This window comes from Antedon mediterranea, chromosome 2, assembly GCF_964355755.1.
Source record: "Antedon mediterranea chromosome 2, ecAntMedi1.1, whole genome shotgun sequence".
Taxonomy (NCBI): Eukaryota; Metazoa; Echinodermata; class Crinoidea; order Comatulida; family Antedonidae; genus Antedon; species Antedon mediterranea.
The window spans coordinates 7,215,090-7,237,467 of NC_092671.1; the positions used below are offsets into that span (position 1 = coordinate 7,215,090).

Consider the following 22,378-nt stretch of genomic DNA (forward strand, 5'->3'; position numbering starts at 1 on the left):
AAAATCAGACATTTCCAATTTGAAAGAGCCAATATGTCCTTATACTCTTTATTACATTTATATTAATTTCATATATTAATAATAATTGCACAATTTAAATGGTGGATTTAAAAAAATGGGATTTCAGAAGCGGTGGATTGATAAATAGTTATTTAATCATTCAAAGGTGGACTTTCTTGTTTTAAATTAAAGAAAGAATTTTATTTGTAGAGGACTGTACTATGGACTGTGGCACTTAATATGGTCATAGTAAGATAACAGACATTCTAGCACTTTGAGCATTTTAGCAAGGTATGTTAAAATGTAAACTTTGTGTTTCTTAAAATATAGAAAGCCATAAACAGTCATGCTCAGTCACTTTGATAAAAATAACATACTAATGTACTGCTGTAACAATTCAAAGGTGTGTATAATCAATCTATTTAAAATTATATAAAAAACTCAAATATGTTTTGTTTTTGTTTGTTTACTTCTATTACAATGTATTTCTTTAAATTTAAATTCGCCCTCCCCCCCCCCCTCCCTATGTTTACAAGTATTTTTATTTGCTTGATCTCACGACACCATATTCACATTTACCTAATTTGAGTTATTATGTCATACCAGACTTGTGTTATTTGCATCATAAGCTGGATTAGATTCTTCTGCATGAACTTTGACCCCAGAAAGCTGGTAGCTATCATTTAGTCCTGGCACTGCTGAGATTTTTGCAGAGACTTGAGGTGACGTGCGACTGATTGATATCGTAACATCAGGAAGATCTCGTATTTGTCCAACACTGAAAAATATTAATTTTATTTGATATTAAATTATCTTTATGAAAGAGATCAGTAAAAACTTTATTACTTCGATTAACTGATAGGATATTTAAAATCACACAGCTGCTGTAAATGTAAAGTCAAGTTTCAACAACACAAACAATTTTCATTTGAATATTTGATATGCTTATGTACAATACTGCCTACCAGCTTACTAACAATAATTTCATAATTAGATTAATATAGGGAAAAGGGTATGATAATAGAAAATAAACCATAAATCTAACTGTAATCTCCTACATGGGAGGTCCCAAAATCAGATTTATGGTAGTACTGTATAGAACTTTTATTTTCAATGTTTTTATAAATTTTCAAGATGGCAAAAAAGACGCAGTACTACTGTAACTTCTAAGAAATGCAAGGGAAATTTTCAATAAAAAAAAACATAATTGATTCCAAAAACTGAGATCCACTTTAAATTGGGGGACATTTTTTTCTTTGAATTCTATTCTATGAACATTAAACTTAAAAATGTTAATCTTCATTTAAATATTTGATTACAGTAAGTAAGCCTGATATTTCTTAACCCATTTTCCTCCCTACCTGGATGTTTCTTCAATTTTCTTGAAACTGCTAGTATGTTGTTTTAACTGCTGATCAATTCGGTTTAAAAAATCCATTGGGTTTTCTTTGACAACATCCTCTTTTGTGGTGGTTGCATCTACCGCTTCTGGTTCATTCTCCTCACCGCTTCCATCACATGATTGGCTGCTGGAATGCGTACCATTTGTGTCTGCTGTGGCAGTTTGTAAAACATGAGCTGGGAGTGGTACATCACCCACAGGTACATTTAATGTTGGTCTAAGGAAAATGCTATCATTGGTATATAATTTATTGACTCTTTTAATATGCTGAACCTGAGAGGAAAAATAAAAATAAACAATTTGATCTGTTTTGTTACCAATACCAGCAACGTTATGTTTAAGAGAAAAATTGTGAATCACTGAGTGTTAATAATATGAAAACAGAAAACATGTTGAAACATAGGCCAACCAATCAGGTTTTGAGCAGGAAATGTTTTTAGTAAGTACAATAATTGCGATTTTTATTGTAAAAAAATTGTAACTTATATTTCATCATACATTAAACAGTCCATAGTAGTTCATTTAAATATATCATAAGTTACAAAAGGCAGCTACTATAATACAGCTCATTCCATTAGAAAGATTAGTTCAGATTCTGAATCTCTATTGAAGTTCTTAAATCTCAGTCTCATCAAGGTCCCTTGATGATAGAAAACAATACAATCATACATGAATGACCGCGCCAATAACCCAATTCTATCTTATTGATTTAAAAAAGTAAATATTTATAGCTACTATATTATTTATTCTATGACAGTTTGTTATTCAACCAGTTGATAATTGGATAATGTTATACTGTAAAGGTTATTGAACCGGCCAAAGGTTGTTGGACATTATTTGAATAACGTAACGGTTTCTATATAAAAATTATAGTCTACTACTAACTCTAGCCAGGGAGCAGGGAGTTGTAAAATAATTATTTTACAACTCCCTGCTCTAGCTATCTAGGCCTAGGCCTAGCCTATTCTAATTTTATTTGTCAGGGGAAAATTTAATTAAAAAATGTGGTTTAGCAATATTGCTAATCAAACTGATTTTTAAGTCGAGAAACATAGTTTTGTATTGTATTTTTTGCTACACAATTTTAGAAATGTATAGCAATAAATAAGATTGTTTTGTATAGCCTATATAGCTTTTTGCTATGCTACACTGGCGAAAATGCAGTTCCCTGTTTGTATGTATTCACAATTTTTAATAAAAAAGGGTCTTTCTTTAAAAAACAAAAATAGGAACATTTTTTAATTAATGCACTATGGGCCTAGGCCTAGTGTAGTTTTAGCCTAGCTAGGCTTAGATTCATAGCTAGCAAGGATCAGTAATCAATACCGGCTAGAAGAGCCTTGGTTGCCTGGTCACTCGATATAGAGAGAATGAGATCGAGAATGATATTCAGGCTTACCGTAGTCCCGTATTTCAATGCTATTCCTTGCAATGTATCATTAGGCGATACGGTATGCTTAATGTACGTTTCTTGTGTAGCAATAGAAGTTCTTGTACTTCCATATGACCGTCCATAAGATTTGTTAGTATTTGAACCAAAAATCGAGGTTTTCCCAGCACTACCACCAGACTTTACCTTCTTACTGGGACTTGACGCCATTTTGTGTGCGCTGATTCTGAATGAACTGTTGCCAGGTAGTAATACAATTTGCTCAAAATGTTAAATTTATTTTTAAGAATTGGCTCATGCATATGTTGGTATATGCAAAAATGGGATCCGTGAACAATTTCGTAGTTTGAATACGTAAAAAAAATATTTTATTTATTTCCGTATTGCGGTTTGGGGAAATTCCAACTAGCTACACACCACACGCGCGACGCGGCGACACACTCACTTTTAAAATAGCGACCTCAATCGTCGATCGATGACTAAAAAGAATTCAGCCGTCGCCTTTTTGCTTTGTGTTTTTCTCCTGGACATTTTATACATCAAAGTTTGACGATTCCTATTCAAATAAAAGGTTTAAAATGAATTACCAACTTTATAGGACGACCACACTTGGTAACTGTCTTAATGAGAGCTTAGATGAATTAATACAGGTTAGTAAAATATTAAGCCTAGGCCTACCTAGGTCCTAGCCTAGGCCTAGGCGTTAATTAAGTACTACCTCACTCTTAGAGTGAAGTAGTTAGAAGTAGTGATAGACAATTGTTGCAGGACACTTTAAATCAACTTGATGATTGGTGTTTGATAAATAGAGTCCTCCCCAAGCCATCCAAGTGCAATGTGATGCGTATTTCCTTCCTAAAGTCCGACTGTCCTCCTCCCAGTTTCAATCTAAATGGCCATGATCTTAAATGTGTAAATCACATTAAACTGCTTGGTGTCACCTTGCAGGATAACCTTAAATGGGAGATGCATATTCATGATATCGTTGCTAAAGCATGTCGACGTTTGTACACTTTGATTATACTTAAGAAAGCCAAGGCGCCTTGTAAAGATTTACTACAAGTATATACTTGCTATATACGTCCTTTAGTTGAATATGCATGCCCTGTGTGGCACAGTTCAATTACGAAAGACCAAACTAAGTCAATAGAAAGAGTTCAAAAAAGAGCTCTACGAATCATTTATGGCATGAACTATGTATCCTACGAGTCTGCTCTTAAATTGTCAGACCTTCCATCGCTAGTTAACAGAAGAGTCCAACTCTTACTGAAATTTGGTAAAGGAATAATAAAGTCCGATACATTTAGAAGCATTCTTCCACCTGTTCGTGACATTAGCAGAACCCTGAGGTCTGCGAGTAAGCCTCTACTCAAAATCCCGTTTGGTCGTACAGAAAGATTTAGATCTTCACCAGTCCCTTTTTTAGTCCGACTCATTAATGATGAATATTGAATAGGCTGGCACTATTTTAACTTACAGGTGGACCAATTTTAATGTTACCAAATTATTATTATTACTAGTTTTACCTTTTATACATAATGTATTTATATATTTTTATCAAATTTTGTAAAATACTACTTTTCAGCCTTTTGGCTGCCGTTGTATTTTGATGTCTTTTTATGAATAAATATACCTAAATGAGTACTGTGTAGTAGTATAGTATAGTGGGCTAGACATACAGCTAATTAATAGTAAATACGACTATTCGGTCGCGCTTCATTGTGATCCAACCCGTATCTTCGGTGGCGAAGAATGTTTTATAGAGATGTGGCCTCGAGGCTCACAAATATAAAAGACATTAATATCAACAAAATTGCTAGCTTAATTATATTATATATTTTTCATCTTTATTTCAGTCGCAGCATATTACACCACAGCTTGCTTTAACGGTACTTCAAAAATTTGATCGAGCAATTAACATTTCACTTGGCAATAAAACAAAGAGTAAAGTCAGTTTTAAGGTAAGTCTCAATATATATAAAACTGCTAAAAAATTCATATTTAATATTGGTAAAAATCTTTCTTTTTTCATTAACTTTTGTTTTCGTATTGTAGGGGCATTTGAATACATACCGCTTCTGTGATAATGTTTGGACATTCGTTCTTGATGACGTTGAGTTCAGAGAAGGCTCTGACTCTGTAAAAGTTGACAAAGTAAAAATAGTTGCTGTTGATGGGAAGAATGCACAAACAGAATAATGACTCACTGTAACTCAAAAACTGAACAGGCATTAACAATGTTTTAAAGTAAAACTCGGTAGCACAATTAGAAACAGAACCTTTGTGCAATGGTTTGAGTTTTATACAGTCTGTTAACTCGCAACTGAACCCTGAGAAAGAATTCTCAGTCCTGTGGTGGATGGAACAGTTACAAACAGGTTTTGTATAAGTGGTGCTGTACATTCTTTATCACAGAAAATGGAGATTGGTTTCAATTCACACCGACTGTTTATTAGAATTTAACTAATTAATGTACTGTACTAGGTTTATGCAATTCTGTAAAGTGATTTATATTCTTTTGGCCATTTAAAAACAACTGGAAACCGATATAAATCGACCAACTTAATGGGACTAATTTGGCTGGCAGCCTATTGTCGCACTAATTCCTCTTTGCTGTAAATGCTACAGTATCATGTATTCGATAAATAGTATACTAAATGAATTAGCAAGACATCTCATCATGAAAAAATTGTGGTTTATTGATAAATAAATACTATTTTACTATTATTACTGCACTGTATAATTCAAAAGTTGTTATTCCTAAATAAAAAGTGGCGTGGGAAGCCATCTGTATTGTAATATTTGATTGATATCTAAGGTCATCAACTCTGACCCATGCTCTTCCAAAGTTCCATGAGGTTTTGAGAGCTTTCATCTTCTTCATCTTCCTCATCCTCCTCTTCTGAGAAGGCATCATCTTGCATCAATGATGATCCCAACTGAGACAATGGTAATCTATTTACAGCTAACTCCTTCTCAGCCAGTCGCTCACTTGAAGTCTAAAATAATACCTTGAATGTCAATATGTATATGAAAAATATTCATTTATCTAGCCCTCTGTAAAGTTTTGTATATGAAAAATATTCATTTATCTAGCCTTCTGTAAAGTTTTGTATACATAAGTGGATAGGATAAAGGAGAAAGATACAATTTTCTTTAATATTTCAAAATGTGTTTCAGATGGTCAGTGATAACTACAATATTGTAACTATTGTATTGTACAGTCTGCCCAAAACCTTTGTTTGTAAATGAGTTACTTTACTTACTAAATCTGTCCGCTGTGGTAACTTGGTGTCATGGTAGTTTATGGAGGTGAAGCTTTCCTTCATAAACGAAAAAGAAAATAATTAAATCGCAACTAGTAGTTATATAAGTATTTTGTTTTTCTACTCTCTACTACTGTAATTTTGTGCAGTATTACTCATAATTACCTGGGCTGTATTATCCTCTTCTGCAATTTCTAAACTTAAGGATTGTGAATCAGCGTTTTCTTCACGAATCAACCTTTTTAAGTACACCTCTTCTTCCTGCACCACATACATAGGTAAAAAAAAGAGATTGGTATAATGCTGTACAAACCTGAATTGCACAAATTGAGTTACAAAAATAAAGTAGTATTTTTTTAAAGCATAGTACAGTATCTACAGGGGGTTGGAAGGGGTATAGGCCTAGCTCTTGTACTTCCAAAATTGCAAATGATTTACTCCCTTCCTGGCTGGGTACGGTGGGCCCTAACTAATAATAGTAATAACTAATATACATTATTATGTGTAAATACAGTCAAATTAATTAATTGCCCACATAGAAACTGAATTAATTAACTCCTTCCTTTCCTAGCTGCGCACCACCTGGTGTGTAGCTTGCCGCCATCCATATAGGCGCGCGTGCGCCATGGCCTACCTACTGACTGAGTGTAGGCCTAGCCTAGTTACTACTCTAGCTAGCTAGGCCCTACCTAACCTAGCCTAGCCTCTACAAGCTAGGCCTAGGCTCTAATTAATCTTACCCGAAGCCGGATTAATTGGACGTTTAGTTTTTTTTCAATTGCTTCCATCATTTTTTCTTCTTCCTTCAATTCAGGTAGTTCTGTGAGCATTTTTACGTTTAAATTTAGAAACAGATTTCTATCAATACAATCTACACACACACTATATACGCTCTAGCAGCAGTAGTCAATCATGCATGCAATTCAAAGCAACAATGTCACACACGCCCTCAATTAATGAAGAAGTTGAGTGACACCAGCCTGTCATTATTTACCTCCGCCGGGTATATGTAATAATCGATCGCGTGTGTTTGTCTGTTTGTTTGTTAGCAGGATTACTAAAAAAGTAATTACAAGGTCTTTACCAAAATGAATGTACAGATAGATATGTGGTCAAGGACCATTGATGTAAATTTTGGGACCATTTTGGATCACGTTCCCAATTCTGGACCACTTTTTATTATACTTTTCAGACCTGCTAGTGTTAAAAAGATAGGACAGAATTTTTCAAAAGCCGGCGAGCAGTCTTAAAGTAACAAGTAAACTCAAATTGAATTTTCTCGAGAACTACTTGTCCAAAAAACTTCATTTTGTACAAGAGGCAAGAGTTATAATTTGTGATTTGTAATTTTAAAACATAATTTGATTTAATGTGCACGTTTTTTGATGCGAGTAGTTTACAAAACCTATTTCTTTTCAAATTCACTCGTTTGATTTTTGCGTTGCTGTTCTATTGTTAGTCAACTGAAGCTATTGTTAATTGAAAAGCTTGTTACATAACCATTACACCAAACTCGCATAAACATGCTTGTAGTGAATTAAAACAATGAAGTAACCAAGTTTTCTGCTGTTATTTTATTTATATATATATATATATATATATATATTACACAAATATATATATTTTTTTTTTACCGGAGAAATCTTATGTAGGAGAATTTTACAGTAGGCGGAGGTATGCACTCTCGGAGTGGCTTTCTAGTTACATCTATTACCAAAAAAGAGAAAGTTTTGTCAAAATAAAGGTTTGTTTGTTTCAATTCATTTTATTGTTTGATATACATTAAAAAAGCATTTTACAAGAAGGAATTCAATATCTTATTTGACAGATAAGTGTGTGCGGGTAATAAGATAAATAAAATATTGTCTGATAGGGACATGAATAACATACATGATAGACAAGATGCAGGATTGACAATATTTGTATAAATTTGAATGAAGCGTTATTGATGAATGAGGGTTAACACATGTCTATACTACCGTATACTACAAGTTGTAATCAAAATTAACTCTAAAATATGCGTTCTCAAATTGAAAGATGAATTAAACATTTTCAGATAATCGCAGTAACAACTTCCGAAAGTGTGTCTTTAGGTCAGGTAGCTTCATTATCTATAGCTACGCAGTATTTACAGTAGTACTCTTCTCGAGACAGGCTTTAACTTTATACCAGTATCCTAAAGTATTTGGGTTTTTATAACCGTTAGGCCCTCCGTTGTGGATACGTGCAAAATCCTCGCATGTGGGATCGTGCTGAATACGGCTTTTTATTGCATACCGAGCCATGTACCCCTGAACACATCTTTCACTACAAGGAAACGTCTTTGTACAGTTTTTCCAATCTGAAAAAAAAACATCGATACCGGTTCAAATGGGGGATGGGGTTGCGAAGGACCAAACAAGTGTAAGCCCTGTCTACACTAACAAACTAGTTTAACAAAAAAAGTTCCAAAAGTGCCCAAATATGGTAGTAATAATGTTTAAATATGGTGAGTGATATATCATCATGTCCATATATGAACACATTACATTTTTTTGCCACATCAAGTTTGATAGTGTAGACCGTAGCTTTACGATGGGCCCTTTACGGTCTTTTTTTTTTTGTGGTACGTTTTCGCACTGCTGTTGCTATTTTCCTTGCATGTTTTTGTCTTCGAGATTTGGGTCCTACGATTTGGACCCACTCTTTGTCAATTGTTCACCTTTTACGGACAAAATTGGTTACCTTTATGCAAAACTTTACAGTAGAATAATCAAATAGTCCAAACAACAATCACACGTAGAAAAAAAGTTTTTAAAATCTCCTTGATGAAAATAATTAGGCCTATTTTATATATATTAAAATACGTTTTTACGCATAACGGATTACTTTTTATATCCTACCTCAAACAACATTTAGTACCGTTAAAATTACACTGAAATATTGGAGACAACTTATAATAATTACCATAGGTTAAAACAATCCGGGATCCAGGTCTAAACTTGAAACAATTTCATTTGGATCCTAATTATTGTTGATCCAATTAAGCCTGATCCAATTAGGTGGCTATACCATATGTCGTACTCCGAACGGCCTAGGCCTATTGAATCAAAGAAAAAACCTCTTCCGCATACTGTTATGAAAATGCAGACTTACCTCCGTCTAGGTCCTTTCCCTTCAGTTTAGCATCGGTATAATAAGGTTCCTTAATTTGGTAAGGGCCACAAGACAACGAACCGACATCCATACTGCAAACTGGATTGGGCATTTGACAGTTTGATTCCACTAGGCAAATACACTTCATACAGTTATTCGGAACGGTTCCTACATACAAGATATAATTATAATGATATTAAATAATTTAACAATAGGCTATACCTAAACACTTTTGCTGCTACAAATTTAGAAGATGTTACAACAGAACTTGCGTAATTCTTTTAAGAACTTACTTAAAAGTAAGTTCATCTATAGCTCAGTTCTGTGTGCGTTGATAATCGATGGATTTGAACAATTGGAATTAGACGTTTCGTCGGCCGTACAGTATAGGCTTTCCAGAACGCCCATATCAAAGTACCCTGAGGCCTTGCATATCATACGATGTGGCAAGAGCAATATTCATCATACACTTATAAGTAATAAAACGTTCTTTCAGAATGGAAAACGGTCCATCGGATAGCACATTTCATATAAGTATGTAGCCGTACAGTGACACGTCTGAACCATTTCTTACTTAGCCGATCTTACAAAAGTAATTTCAATTAATTAAGTAAGTCACTTTCCAATAAGATCAAAACAATTAACGTTCGAAAATAATATCTATATATATATATATATATATATATATATATATATATATATATATATATATATACATATATATATATATATGTCATATATAAATAGCTCTATTTCTATTAATTGTTCAATAATACAGCAGCTAGGTATGCTTGAATAGTAAAATCCAATCTTTGCTCGGGTCGCACCCTATAAGCAATAAAGAATAATCCTACAATTGAAATAAGGAAATCAATCAAAAGACACCGTTGATAAAAGATCTTACCGATTTTGTCTGGTTTGCTAGCAATTGTGTCTAACAGAACTATGGTACATATGGTAAGGTAAACAGGCTTCCACAGTCCAATCATCTTAACGCTGTGCAAATAAATTGTTGACGACGAACATACAATAATAATACGGTATTCTAGCAGAACAGAAAATACGCTACTCCGCCTGTGCGCACTGTAAAGCAACTAAAGCAAAATTAAGACGAGTACCGTATAATATCCCTCGGTTTAATCTGGGAAATTTTGGGGTTTCCCGTTTCTATTATGATGCACTGAGTAATATCTATTGTAAGTTCCGCATAACATTGTTTGATCAATAGCTTCATTTGAAATCAAAATTAACCATTTAACCTTTATTCGGCCTAATAATGAAATTATGTATGTCAGGTTCAACAAAAACAAATATGCTATTGTAAGAACAATAGGATTCATAAGCTAGCTAACAAAGAACGGGTTTAAGGTGTTTATTTTTAGACGGGATATCAAGAGAACCACTAGGCTACAAGTAATATGAGCATTCCTTTCATTTCCTTAATTGTTTCTGGTTAATTGGCCTATGCTTCGCAATACCGAAAGCTGACTTGAATAAAGCCATATTAACCAATCAAGGAACTTAGATACTGTATTTCGTAATACCGAAAGCTGACTTTCGGGACTATTTCACTTAAGTCAACGGCGTTATGAAAAGAGCATGGAGCTATAACATTTTATAGCTCCACGAAAAGAGGTAACGGTGGTTTGTGTTCCCACTCTACTGAGTAGAGGGTGAAGTTCACTGTATCGTTCCAGGACGACACCATTATCCGATAGGTGTGCAGGGGCCGGGTGTATTCTTTTCGTAAATGTGTTCCTCTCTTCGGAGAGAAAGCCTATTATCGTTTATCCAGATAACCAGGCACGAAATAGACTTAAGAATTTCTTTAAGTTGTTTTGTTCATTTAGATATGAAGAATGCTTAGAAGAGTGTTTTTCCTGAAGCTTGGTTCCCATTAGGACGCAACGCAAGGACTAAGCGCAATGTAAGAAATCTGACCAATCACGACGCAATGTATCCAAACTGTTGTTTGTGATTGATCAACTCACCAAGCTTTAGGCCATGTATGAATAGGGAATACGAATAGCAGGGCTCCTTGCTTGCTTAAAATATAGTACTGTACAGATAAGTTATGTCAGAAGACATTTTATTTCTACTTCTCATTCTCTTTATACAACTACACTATCAGTTATTTGTAAAAAAATTAAAACATCATTTTTTTTTTTAATATAGAAATGCTGATGCTTCTAATAAAAACGCAAAATCATGTTAAAAGAAATTAAGATTTTTGTAACTTAAAGTGAAAATAAAATGAACATTACATTATAATATTTTGTATAAGATAAAAATGTAAAAAACCTCTTGTATAGTTGCAGTAATTTCATACATTTACATATACATTTTAGATGTAATAACGCAAGCTGATCCATTATTAATACTTTTGTTTGTAATTTTGTTTTTTATGATTAACTAGGTTAAAATTACAGTATAATCAAATTCTTTCTATTGGAATATTAACATGTTTTCTTTAGGAACTGCACATTGTCTGCCTCCAATCTGAATATCAAATAATTGTGATATTCTTAAGTTCTGTCTACACTATCAAACACAAACAATATATATTGACATGATGATGTCATCACTACCAAATTTAAGCATATCACTACCATATTTGGGTATATCCTTACCATATTTGGGCACATCACACTTTTTTGTCAAACTAGTTTGATAGTGTAGTCAGAGTTTAGATATCTTGGAATCATAATGTGGAGCTGTAATCCAGCATTGGCACAAATCTCAACCATAATCCAGCGTCTAAAATAAACAAATCTCTGCTGTTACAATGATGCCATCATTACCTTACATTGTGTAATGGCATAGTTTCTCATATCTAAACAAAAATGTTTTTTTACACATAAGCCTTTTAGCTCAAACATGGAACTTAATATTTACAAAGGTGTTAGTTTAAAAGTTCAAAGGTCATCCTTCTTGTTGTACAAATGGATTTGCTATAGGTTCCATTCCCTCTGCAGGGCATATGAGAACAACAGACGTGCCACGACACACCACCAGGCCAAGTATTCTAGTGTCTTCTGTTAATTTGTATGGATCATCAGGGTCTGTGGATTAAACAATTGGATTTTTATACATAAAACAGTAAATAAATGACAATCTATTGAACCTATGAACCATTTAAAATGTGTGTACAAAATCTATGTGAATAATTTGTAGGGTTCCAGATTCTGGTGGAGCTATGATTACATAGATGATTTTAATTAAAATTTAATTAAATGTATCCTACCTCTCAAAAATTCAGTAGCATCATCAAGTACCAAGTTTAAAAGTGGGTCATAACCTTTTAACAAACCACTTACTATAAGAAAAATAGAACGAAATTGACAATTTTAACTATGAACGGTATGAAGTAATACATTAAAATTATCAATAAATAATACAGTTGCTTGCATTTAAAATTTCCGAAAAAGAAAAAAAGTATTTGAATGACATTTTGACAGAAAATGGTGGCGCCTCATGTGTAATACATATGCATGGTTCTCAAATACATTAAAGCAAGTACCAAAGTATACTGAACCCTTCCAGTTTGTTTTAAATCAATGTTTTGTATGTAAATCATTTGAATTGTAATAACATTCAAAAGGTGATTTTTTTTTTAATTTATTTATTTATTCATTTAGCATCCATTCAACAATACATTTAAAATGCATAACAAAGAAAAAATACAAACAATTGGAGTATTAAAATTGAATGAAACCAAAGTGAATGGATGCAAGGACGACCCATAAAATCAACAAGTCAATTTATTTCCAATGGGGCCCATTGCAAAAGAAATCGGAGATGTGAAAATGAATCATAAGAAGGACATATGGAAATGTGAAAGACATAATAAAAAATTACATATAAAAAATGTTAAAAAGGTAAAAAGTACAATTAAAAAGAATAAAAAGTGAAGAACAAAAATATCAAAAAACTGGAATCATATATCAAATGTGATCTTCAAACAAACTATTCATTATGACAATGTCATGGATGCAGTTAGTTTATTGTATCTATTTTAACTTAGTTAGAGTGTAAACAAGTAGATTTTCAAGAACTAATAAACATGAACAAGAAAAAACAATGAAGATACCTTCTCTTCCTCCTTGAAACTTGACACGAATTGTTTTATCAATGAATTTGGATAGTTCTAAAATACTTTCCTTTTTTCTTCTTTCTTGTTGCTACACAGAACATAATTAAATGGTTAAAAATGCGATAAATTCTTTTGGAATTTATATTATAGAACAACAAAATAGTACTAGTAGTCTAACTTTCTTTTTTTTTTCTATAAATAAATTAATTATTTAAACTCATCAATCAATATACTAGTATTATTACTATTATTATCAATGATGTGGTCAAAAACTGTACATGTATATAGGCCTAGTTATTTCAATTTTGTATAATAGTGCTGCCTGGTAAAAATACGTTTTTATCAAATTCTGGGCAATTTGAATAGTAGCAGTCCCTTTGTCTAGACTCAGCTAGGCCGCCTCCGTGCGTAGTTCGTACAACAACGAACACCGGGCAAGGTGCGTATAGCTAGGCCAAACTGAACGGGCACATGTGTTGGATGGATATGCATGGCCTAACATTAAAATGAGCAAAGTATAACATTTAGTTGCTTTAGCATTAAAGAAGGAGAACTAATACAATATTCTATTATTTAAAATGTTAACTTAATTAATGTTGTACAGTAAAACGGTCTATGGATAAGTATTTCAGTTTAAAATACAATTTTTAAATTTTTGTATACTCACCGCCATCATGAAATATTGACCACTTAAGTTACTCATTTAAATTAAACAGATGTTGAGCTCTAAAACAAAACTAACGGTATATGAAACTTCATACTAAAATATTATTTTTAATTAATTAATAATTTATTTATTCAATTTTATAGAAATAAAAACAGATTAAATAAAATATAAATTAAATAAATAATATTTATGCCCTCTAAGCTACAGTTAAAAGTCAAGCAGACCAAAAGAGGGCGACATTTATTTACTCTAAAAACTAAATTAACAAAAAATAAACAAAATGCGCAAACTTTATGTATTACTTTTTATTATTTGGACACTTAAACGGGTTAGTTTGAGTGATAGTAACTAATATTACATCTACTTGATTCCACATCTCATAAATTGAATAATTAGCTAGGCCTAGGTTATAAGTTATCATTAGATAGGCTAATTTAGGGTAGGGCCTATAGCTAGTAGGCTAGGCTCTCTAGCTTACTTAGCTAGTACTAGTAGCTATCCTCTCAGATAGGCAGTGGCATGATGCAGGTCTGGTCAGCTCAGGTCTGACTGTAGGCCTACTCAACTGTCATGTAGGCCTAGGTCTGACTGGGATGTCCCAAGATTTTAATTAACTAGGCCTAGCTTGGCTTTTTTATATTTTTGTTGAGGTATATTATTAAAGATCAGCTTTTTAAAGTAAACAATTTCCTCATTTCAGGTATCGTTGGCAAAGGAACATGGAATTTTTACAGTTAAAGAGCATACTGTTTTAGATGAAAATAAAGGAAAAGGTGAAAACTTCTGCATTGCATATAATCCTGACAACACAACATTACCTACAGAAGTCTCTGTAAGTCAATTCAATTTATTTACTGTATGTAATACCATTTATGAATATAATTAAAGTTCTGTATCCCGCATGATTGAACTCTATTTGACTGTCATTTTTTATATTATAACCAGAAAAGAACCTCCAAACAGCTGTGGAGAAACAGCACATCTTTAAAATCCATTTTTAGTTTAAAGACTGACATAATTTTAATAATATGTTTTTACATTATTTTGAATAGTTAAAGCCATTGTTGGACCTAAGTTCTTCGATTCTGTGTGTAGATCCTGTCCATCCAGAGAGCTTCCATGGAAAGGTGGTCATTGTACAAGGTGGTAACTGCAGCTTACTTGAGAATGCTTTAATTGCTCAGAAACATGGAGCACAATCAATTGTCATCTCTGTCACTAAACCACATTCCATGAAGGTTAGCAAACCCAATGTGTTGATTTTTAAAAGATCCATACCAATGCATTAAAGATATACAATACAAAATCCAATTTAACTATGCTATAACATTTTGGCCATTCTTTGTGTAGTATAATACATTGTTATTGTATTTTCAGTTCAATGGATCAGAAGAACTAACTATTCAAGTTGCAATTATTTTCAGGGATGACATCAAGTTAATCAAGGTAAACACAATTGGATTTTAATCATTTAATTATCAAACTATTTTTTTTATATTAAAGTTCAATATTTGATTGAAAAAAAAATTTAAAAGATGCTGAAAAGTGTAGTCAGGGTTTTAAAAATGACAACCTTTTCAGAGAGTTTTACAATTAGTTTCATTTTCTGCTTCATGTATTCCATAATTATATTTTTATATAGAATATTGGTAATAATTTGGTAGCTGGGTTGTCAGTACCTGATCAACCTAACATTGATTACAACATGGCTGTCATATGGATAATGGCAACAGGAACGGCAGTTGTTGGTGCATTGTGGGGTGGTTCATCAGCTCATAAAGCGTAAGTGGGCTTCAGAACAAAAGTTAGATAATTTCTTAAGCTCTGTCTACACTATAAAAGGTGGTTCAACAGCTCCTAAAGCGTAAGTGGGCTTCAGAAAAGAGTTAGATAATTACTTAAGCCCTGTCTACACTATCAAACTAGTTTGACAAAAACGTGTGATGTGCTCAAATATGGAAGTGACATCATCATTTCCATATATGGGCACATCACATTTTTTTGTCACATAAAGTTTGATATTGAAGATAGAGCAGCCAATATGCTCATCAGCAAACATCTATCTTAAAACAATGCACTAGTCTGCTTCTTAATTTCAGTCATTGACATACATTTTTTTTCTTGTAATTGTCTATCTTATAAGTAAACAAGTTAATAATCGTGATTTTATGGTCTTTAACTTTGATCTTGTAATTATGAAAAAAAAGTATGAAAATTATTTCTCAAAATCTCAGTATCATGAATGTACAGTATCACAGTAAATAATTCTATAGAAAGTCTCTAAAAATTGGTCGCTGTTGAAGAAAGTTCAAAATTTTTGTTTCCAATTATTGTGTTTTTGATATTTAAATACAACTGTGTAGTAGGTATATATGTACTCTTAGGTTTTGATTACAGTTCTGATGATGATGTCAAGTAATTTTAAGAAGGGCTGCATTTTCATTAAATGCCTTATGATATTGATTCTCACTCGTTATTGTGTTTTTGATATTTAACAGTGCAACAAGGAAGAAAAAGAAGGAGATTAGACGAGGCACTGCAGACAATGAAGAAACAGACAAGGATGAGGAGGAAGAAGATTCTAATGATAGTGTACCAATCACACCTGTGGTCGTGGTAGTCTGGGTGTGCATGATAGTAATTGTACTGTTACTTATGTTCTTCTTGTATGACTATTTTGGTAAGTGCATATTGCTAACTTTCAATCAGCCTTTACAAAACTGGGTATTTCTTCCAACCAGGTAGCTATATTTTCACTAAGCACCCACCTTGATAAGCCTCTATTTGGTGGCATAATGCAGGGTGCAAAGGCCCTGGTTTATTTCTCATAATTGGCCTTCCGATGATGCATTGGGGCTGCTGATGCTCTGCGGCCCCAAGTTTACCCAGTGAATATACATACGATTACCCTTCCGATCTTACCATCCATTCTTCTATGCTCTCCTTAAGTTATTTATAGTTACTGTATAAAGGTAGTGTAGAGATTTTATTATTTTTAAGATACTGTATTATATTTTTGTCTTTCTTTTCAGTGTACATTATTATTGGTCTGTATAGTTTAGGAGCAGTACATGGGATGTATATCTGTCTGTCACCACTTGTTTTAGTCATCTTTCCATTTAAAGCAAGGTATCTTATCACAATATAACCGAAAGCACTAAAGCTCTTTGACAAAAAAAAAGTGTGTGCCCAAATATGGTAGTGATATGCCCAAATATGACATCATCATTTCCATATATGGGCACATCACATTTTGTTGTCACATAAAGTTTGGTATTGTAGACAGAGCTTCAGATAATTGGCTCTTATGCAGTAGAAACCCTATTCAAGGGACACCTTTAAGACTGTCCCTTTAATAGCGGTGTCCCCTGAATGGGGGGATGGCTGTAGTGTATTGCTCCTCATTTTTTTTTCACAGGAAAGGGTCCTCTTTATAGTGGTGTCCCAGCAGAGGGAGTTCCACTATGATGCTAGTTATTTTTTTTTTTTTTCAGAATAAAAATATTACCGTGTAAAAAAGATACAAAGAACCGACCACTTGTAGTGAGCGTAGTTTTGGTAATTTTCTGTATTGTGTTTGTAGCAGTGTGGTTTTATTATCGTCATGCAGATTTTGCTTGGATACTCTTAGACATAATGGGAATAGCATTCTGTATAAGTATCTTGAAGACAATACGCATAAATAGTTTTAAGGTAAGATACAGTATAAGAGTGGGAGTATGTCTTTAAATATATAAAAAATTATATTCGATATTCATACTGCTGGTGGACACTGTAGACGGCTATGTCCTTTTGAAATTAAAGATTAAATTAATAATAATTTTAATAAGTTTAATATTACATTTTTTTTATAGACTTGTTTTCTTCTGTTGTCCTTGCTGTTCTTCTATGACATTTTTATGGTTTTCATCACTCCATATCTTACAAAGGTATGGGTTTTTATTGATAAGAATTAATAATAATGTGGTGTCATAAACCAGTACCAAACTGAGCAATCTATAATGATATACTGTAGTTAGCGGATGAGTGTTCTGTTTTGATGTTCAGTAAATGATAAAGAAATTTGCTGTACTGTACATTAACAACAGGTAAAGATTACAAACTTTAGAATAAAGTGCATTTACATTGATTTCAAAGCAGCATTTTGATGTATGCTTTTATAATTGGTATTTAGACGGGCGAAAGTATAATGGTTGAAGTGGCAACAGGTTCTGGTGGAACTAAGGAACAGGTAATTTCAAAGCTCTGTCTGCACTATCAAAATGTGATATGAACATTACATGATGATGTCATATCACTACCATATTTAAGCATATCACTATCATATTTGGGCACTTTTTTTGTCAAACTATATTGATAGTGTAGGCATAATGCAATCAATTCTTAAATTAATGATTTACTGATTTAGATCATATTTTATAAATTTTTATTCAAGAATATTGCAAATTTAAAGGGACAACTTTGGAACCCAACAAAGTGCCCATTAATTCTAGTGTCCGCTGAATAGCCATGCAGTAACCGTTAACACATATTTCCCCTTACTTCCACAGTAAATTGTCATAAAGAGGGGTGTCCCAAACTAGATGTGGAAATTTGTTTATTAATAACAAAATTATTTTAAAATGTTTTGAGGTTTTTTTCATTAATATGTGTTTTGTAGATTCCAGTGCTATTACAAGTGCCTCGCCTTAGTACATCTGTTTACTCAGTGTGCTATGCTACTGCCTATTCAATGCTTGGCTTTGGAGACATACTTATCCCTGGTGAGTTGATAGAGGAATTATAGATCATGGGATGACGGTAAATCCTTCGTAATGATGAAGGAACATGTTTTTTATCTGTATTTGTATCTTTTGTATATTTCCTTGTATTTTAATTGTTTCTTAATTTCAACAAATTTTATTGTGTTTTCATTTACTTAATATGTTAAAACATTATTTTATGTTTGATTTTCAGGTTTGCTTATAAGTCATTGTTATGCATTTGATCTTAAAGTTAACAGCAAAAGAATTTACTTAATAACTACTAGTATTGGTAAGTTAATTACAGTGTATGTTTTAGTTTAGTACTATTCAATAGATCCAGTGGCCATATTCACCATTCACTCATTGGCTAAGGGAAATACTTAAATTTAAAAAAATTTAGCTACCAAAGTGAATACAATTTAAGGGAAATAAATGATATACTTAATATTTAAGGGAAATATCTCACTTAAGTGTGATTGGTGAATACGACCAGAGGATCATAAAGATACATTGAGATCACTGCAGATATGAGAGCATATTCTGTGGGGTTTAAGTAAGGTGGGAGGAATTTTTCTCTATTACTATAAATAATACAAAGTGTGTTTTGGCATTTTTGACAATTGAATTTTCTTTGGTTATTCTTCTATGTAGCTTATGGAATTGGGTTGCTGTTGACATTCCTAGCATTAGCCATCATGCAGATTGGTCAACCAGCTTTGTTGTATCTTGTACCAACAACGGTTGGAACAGCTTTGCTGGTGGCAAAATATAGAGGAGAGGTTCGACATTTATGGAATGGTTGTCTGGTAAGTTATGTGAATAAAGTAATCGCAGTAACCAGAATATCATACAATACTTGTCTTTTACTAACACTATACAGCCCAACAAATACAGCAGAAAGTGCAGAATCATGGCTGACAAACCATTACAATGAACTCTTAAATGTTCGAGGCTCACTCACTCCATGGTTCTGGTGGTAGAACGAGTCTTCTCGGATAAGGACTATAAACCGTAGGTCCAGTGTACACATCTAGCTTGTGTGCACTTTAAAGAACCTAGTACATCTTTCGAGACGAGTAGGGGGTTACCCCGGTGTATTAGTACATCACAGCCACTGATCACCAACTGGGCCCTCTGGGAGACCAGTCTTTGACTGAAGAGGTTACCCAGTATAAATATAAATTTCAATCAATCAAAAAAAAAAATTGAAATCTATATCTATTGTTGTTTAGTTTATTTTATTTATAAATGACTCACTATTTACCATAATGAAGGGTTTTGTCAAAATGACTGTAAATATAATTTCTACTAATTCTTAGCATCACTTATCATGGAAATTTTGCATTTTGTGTCACACAAAAATGTCCCACAATTCTACTGTTAGAAGTTACTGCAGTAATTGTTTTTTTACAGGATAAGAAAGATGAAGATGATGGTGATTCCAATGCAGTGTCCAGTTGTCCATCATCTCGAATGGCCGAAGAAGGCCAAAATACATGTCATAAACGAGCAAGCTCTAATAGTGACAGTGATATCTTGGAGCCACTGATTGAGTCAGAGATTCTAAATGTACATATAAATTAAATATTGTAATTAAAGTACTTATAAATGTACAGAAATATTGTTTATTATAAAGGTTATTTTTAGGGCCTGTTCAAACCTACAGAGTTATGCTTTCGTATCGTACGCAGTGTACAGTACAACTCCATAGGTCTGAAATAGGAAAAGACCTCTTACAACACTGATCTTTCGTTCGTTACGATAGCTCAAGGTAAAGATTAGTGAACAATATGAAAGTCATGCATCAACGATTTTGACTTAACCAATCAAATTACTCCTGCATACCAGATGTTCGCCCAAATTGGTGACACTTAAGTTTCAAACAAAGGCGTTAATTAAGCAAATCTGAACACTTTGCTGTTATAATGCTAATTATAATATGACATTGCTTGCGATATGAATGCATAACTCCATGGATTTGAACATATGTACCCTTAGGCTTTCTGTAAGGCCAGGGAAATACATTTAGCACATCTTAATATTTTGGTGCTACATTTTTGTAAACTTTCATCTTCCATCACTGCATTTTTATTGTGCTTGCAAATATTCAGCGCATTGCATCAAATCAATGTTGGCATAGTTCGTATTGTGCTTGCTAGCCAAACTAAAACCCATTACAGAAAGTAAGCAAAGACTTAACTAGAATAGTATAAATAGATAACTTTATTGTTGATTTAAAATCTTTTAATTCTATTTTCTACAGTCTTTCAGTGTTGGTTTTTTTTGTTTTCAACATTTTATCTATGAATAGTTTTAGTTCATATTATTCTGCCACAATAAATAAATATATAAAATATTTGTATATATTTTTTCAGTTAATCTGCCATTTTAAACTTTCTTAAAGAATCATAATGTCATAAATACAATTTATTGTACTGTAATTGCTAATATTAAGAAATTAGAATTAAAATGTCAGTAATTAAATTTATCCATGGAATCATGATTTATCTACCTGATTAACTTACATTAATTATGGATGAATTTGTTGTGACGTGTATGTTCAGAAATAATATAAAATTTATAAATAATGGAAATTTATGAGTTGAATAGGGAGAGTAAAAGATTAAATAAGTAATTGAATAGAACTCACTGTCAGGCTTTCAACAAATGGAACATTGTTCTTCTCAAATGCTTACTGAGCGTGCAATAGTAGACCTACCATCAATTGTAGGTATGGGAGAACATAATGCACGGCAATAAGTCAACCAATCAAATTGCAAGAAAACATTTAATATTTAGTTAGTTGTTCTATGGTGGTTTAAGAATTTTAGATGTATTCTGTATATATTTTGTCTATTCATAATTTTGTGTTCACAATACTGTGCAGATTCAAAAGAATTAGAAACTCATAAATATATGCCCATATATTGACACATCACACTTTTTTTGTCAAACTAGTTTCATAGTGTAGACAGAGCTTAAAGCTCTATCTACACTATCAACATTTGTGACAAACAAATGCAATGTGCCCATATATGTACACGATGATGTCATATCACTACCATATTTGGGCAAATCACACTTTTTTTTTGTCAAACTAGTTTGATAGTGTATAATAGGTAGGTTTAAGTGTGCATGGTTTAAGTGTGATTTCTGTAAACCTTTGTGAGAAACCTATGTGCATGAGAACTGTAGTTAAAATTCTATATGCGAGATATTTATGTGAGATTTAAACATGAGGAAGTATTATGTTTATTAACCATATGTTAAAATATGTCTGTACACCTTTCCTGTTTAATTACAGCCACGGTAACTAATGGGCCTTGATTAATTATTATCAAGGAACGAAATTCTTATCGTTTCTGTCATGACTTCCTGCGTTCATGCTGATGATGTGTTCAAATTTTAAACAAGTTTAAGTGTTATACATTTTCAAATTTCTTTTCATTTACAACTGCAGGGCGGGAAATATTAAAGATGTATTGTCCCCCTGAAAAACAATTCTGAAACATTTTTTGTTGAAAATAAATGTATTTACCTCAAAAAACTGTAATTTAAAGCAAAAAAAATAGTCAAATGATTCTTTTAGACTTCAACCGCATATAAGATTAGGTGAGCAGAAGGGAAGCACTAATATTTTGCACGTCTTTAATAATAAAAAAAAACATAAGAAGCTTCCA

At 32.7% G+C, this 22,378-nt stretch overlaps 6 protein-coding genes across 7 annotated transcripts; 2 read left to right on the forward strand and 4 right to left on the reverse strand.

Moving 5' to 3' along the window:
• Nucleotides 1–536: 536 nt before the first annotated feature.
• On the reverse strand, nt 537–3,203 carry LOC140039564 (lysM and putative peptidoglycan-binding domain-containing protein 2-like). 2 transcript variants are annotated; one of them, XM_072085175.1, is made up of 3 exons: nt 2,802–3,203; nt 1,362–1,675; nt 537–778 (listed from the first exon to the last, which is right to left on the reverse strand). In XM_072085175.1, the coding sequence occupies exons 1-3, from the start codon at nt 3,000–3,002 to the stop codon at nt 598–600; spliced, it is 696 nt and encodes a 231-aa protein (XP_071941276.1). In that variant the 5' UTR covers nt 3,003–3,203; the 3' UTR covers nt 537–597. The 2 variants fall into 2 exon arrangements, with proteins under 2 accessions (XP_071941276.1, XP_071941277.1); XM_072085176.1 differs by having other exon boundaries at nt 2,979–3,202.
• A 71-nt stretch (nt 3,204–3,274) lies between these two features.
• Nucleotides 3,275–5,522, forward strand: LOC140040235 (transcription initiation factor IIA subunit 2-like). The gene is made up of 3 exons (XM_072085998.1): nt 3,275–3,442; nt 4,649–4,753; nt 4,848–5,522. The coding sequence occupies exons 1-3, from the start codon at nt 3,371–3,373 to the stop codon at nt 4,989–4,991; spliced, it is 321 nt and encodes a 106-aa protein (XP_071942099.1). The 5' UTR covers nt 3,275–3,370; the 3' UTR covers nt 4,992–5,522.
• Nucleotides 5,523–5,614: 92 nt separating this feature from the next.
• LOC140040233 (uncharacterized) lies at nt 5,615–7,674 on the reverse strand. The gene is made up of 4 exons (XM_072085997.1): nt 6,799–7,674; nt 6,224–6,319; nt 6,059–6,115; nt 5,615–5,791 (listed from the first exon to the last, which is right to left on the reverse strand). The coding sequence occupies exons 1-4, from the start codon at nt 6,886–6,888 to the stop codon at nt 5,615–5,617; spliced, it is 420 nt and encodes a 139-aa protein (XP_071942098.1). The 5' UTR covers nt 6,889–7,674.
• A 129-nt stretch (nt 7,675–7,803) lies between these two features.
• On the reverse strand, nt 7,804–10,314 carry LOC140040232 (lysozyme-like). The gene is made up of 3 exons (XM_072085996.1): nt 10,098–10,314; nt 9,194–9,361; nt 7,804–8,399 (listed from the first exon to the last, which is right to left on the reverse strand). The coding sequence occupies exons 1-3, from the start codon at nt 10,180–10,182 to the stop codon at nt 8,176–8,178; spliced, it is 477 nt and encodes a 158-aa protein (XP_071942097.1). The 5' UTR covers nt 10,183–10,314; the 3' UTR covers nt 7,804–8,175.
• Nucleotides 10,315–11,300: 986 nt separating this feature from the next.
• Nucleotides 11,301–13,966, reverse strand: LOC140039565 (U6 snRNA-associated Sm-like protein LSm7). Its single transcript, XM_072085177.1, has 4 exons — nt 13,954–13,966; nt 13,284–13,374; nt 12,438–12,509; nt 11,301–12,255 (listed from the first exon to the last, which is right to left on the reverse strand). Exons 1-4 carry the CDS (start codon nt 13,960–13,962, stop codon nt 12,116–12,118), a joined length of 312 nt encoding a protein of 103 aa, XP_071941278.1. The 5' UTR covers nt 13,963–13,966; the 3' UTR covers nt 11,301–12,115.
• Nucleotides 13,967–14,204: 238 nt separating this feature from the next.
• LOC140040236 (signal peptide peptidase-like 2B) lies at nt 14,205–22,364 on the forward strand. The gene is made up of 14 exons (XM_072085999.1): nt 14,205–14,281; nt 14,654–14,785; nt 15,006–15,191; nt 15,331–15,399; nt 15,596–15,735; nt 16,452–16,633; nt 16,986–17,082; nt 17,448–17,646; nt 17,808–17,882; nt 18,128–18,184; nt 18,614–18,716; nt 18,910–18,987; nt 19,350–19,504; nt 20,112–22,364. The coding sequence occupies exons 1-14, from the start codon at nt 14,234–14,236 to the stop codon at nt 20,280–20,282; spliced, it is 1,692 nt and encodes a 563-aa protein (XP_071942100.1). The 5' UTR covers nt 14,205–14,233; the 3' UTR covers nt 20,283–22,364.
• Nucleotides 22,365–22,378: the final 14 nt, after the last annotated feature.

Bases quoted from the DNA above. Each gene is read 5' to 3' on its own strand.
- LOC140039564 (XM_072085175.1), bottom strand. From the start codon at position 3,002: ATGGCGTCAAGTCCCAGTAAGAAGGTAAAGTCTGGTGGTAGTGCTGGG. The intron at 1,676-2,801 runs GTAAGCCTGAAT...TTTTCCTCTCAG, and splicing joins CATTGAAATACGGGACTACG to GTTCAGCATATTAAAAGAGT. The intron at 779-1,361 runs GTAGGGAGGAAA...AATATTTTTCAG, and splicing joins AAAATTGAAGAAACATCCAG to TGTTGGACAAATACGAGATC.
- LOC140040235 (XM_072085998.1), top strand. From the start codon at position 3,371: ATGAATTACCAACTTTATAGGACGACCACACTTGGTAACTGTCTTAAT. The intron at 3,443-4,648 runs GTTAGTAAAATA...TCTTTATTTCAG, and splicing joins GCTTAGATGAATTAATACAG to TCGCAGCATATTACACCACA. The intron at 4,754-4,847 runs GTAAGTCTCAAT...TTCGTATTGTAG, and splicing joins AGAGTAAAGTCAGTTTTAAG to GGGCATTTGAATACATACCG.
- LOC140040233 (XM_072085997.1), bottom strand. From the start codon at position 6,888: ATGCTCACAGAACTACCTGAATTGAAGGAAGAAGAAAAAATGATGGAA. The intron at 6,320-6,798 runs GTAAGATTAATT...TATGTGGTGCAG, and splicing joins TCCAATTAATCCGGCTTCGG to GAAGAAGAGGTGTACTTAAA. The intron at 6,116-6,223 runs GTAATTATGAGT...TCGTTTATGAAG, and splicing joins AAGAGGATAATACAGCCCAG to GAAAGCTTCACCTCCATAAA.
- LOC140040232 (XM_072085996.1), bottom strand. From the start codon at position 10,182: ATGATTGGACTGTGGAAGCCTGTTTACCTTACCATATGTACCATAGTT. The intron at 9,362-10,097 runs GTAAGATCTTTT...TCTTGTATGTAG, and splicing joins TAGCAAACCAGACAAAATCG to GAACCGTTCCGAATAACTGT. The intron at 8,400-9,193 runs GTAAGTCTGCAT...TTTTTTTTTCAG, and splicing joins GGGAAAGGACCTAGACGGAG to ATTGGAAAAACTGTACAAAG.
- LOC140039565 (XM_072085177.1), bottom strand. The intron at 12,510-13,283 runs GTATCTTCATTG...TTTTTCTTATAG, and splicing joins GTTTCAAGGAGGAAGAGAAG to TAAGTGGTTTGTTAAAAGGT. The intron at 12,256-12,437 runs GTAGGATACATT...TTTAATCCACAG, and splicing joins TGCTACTGAATTTTTGAGAG to ACCCTGATGATCCATACAAA.
- LOC140040236 (XM_072085999.1), top strand. From the start codon at position 14,234: ATGCGCAAACTTTATGTATTACTTTTTATTATTTGGACACTTAAACGG. The intron at 15,192-15,330 runs GTTAGCAAACCC...TTGTATTTTCAG, and splicing joins CTAAACCACATTCCATGAAG to TTCAATGGATCAGAAGAACT. The intron at 18,185-18,613 runs GTAATTTCAAAG...TGTGTTTTGTAG, and splicing joins CTGGTGGAACTAAGGAACAG to ATTCCAGTGCTATTACAAGT.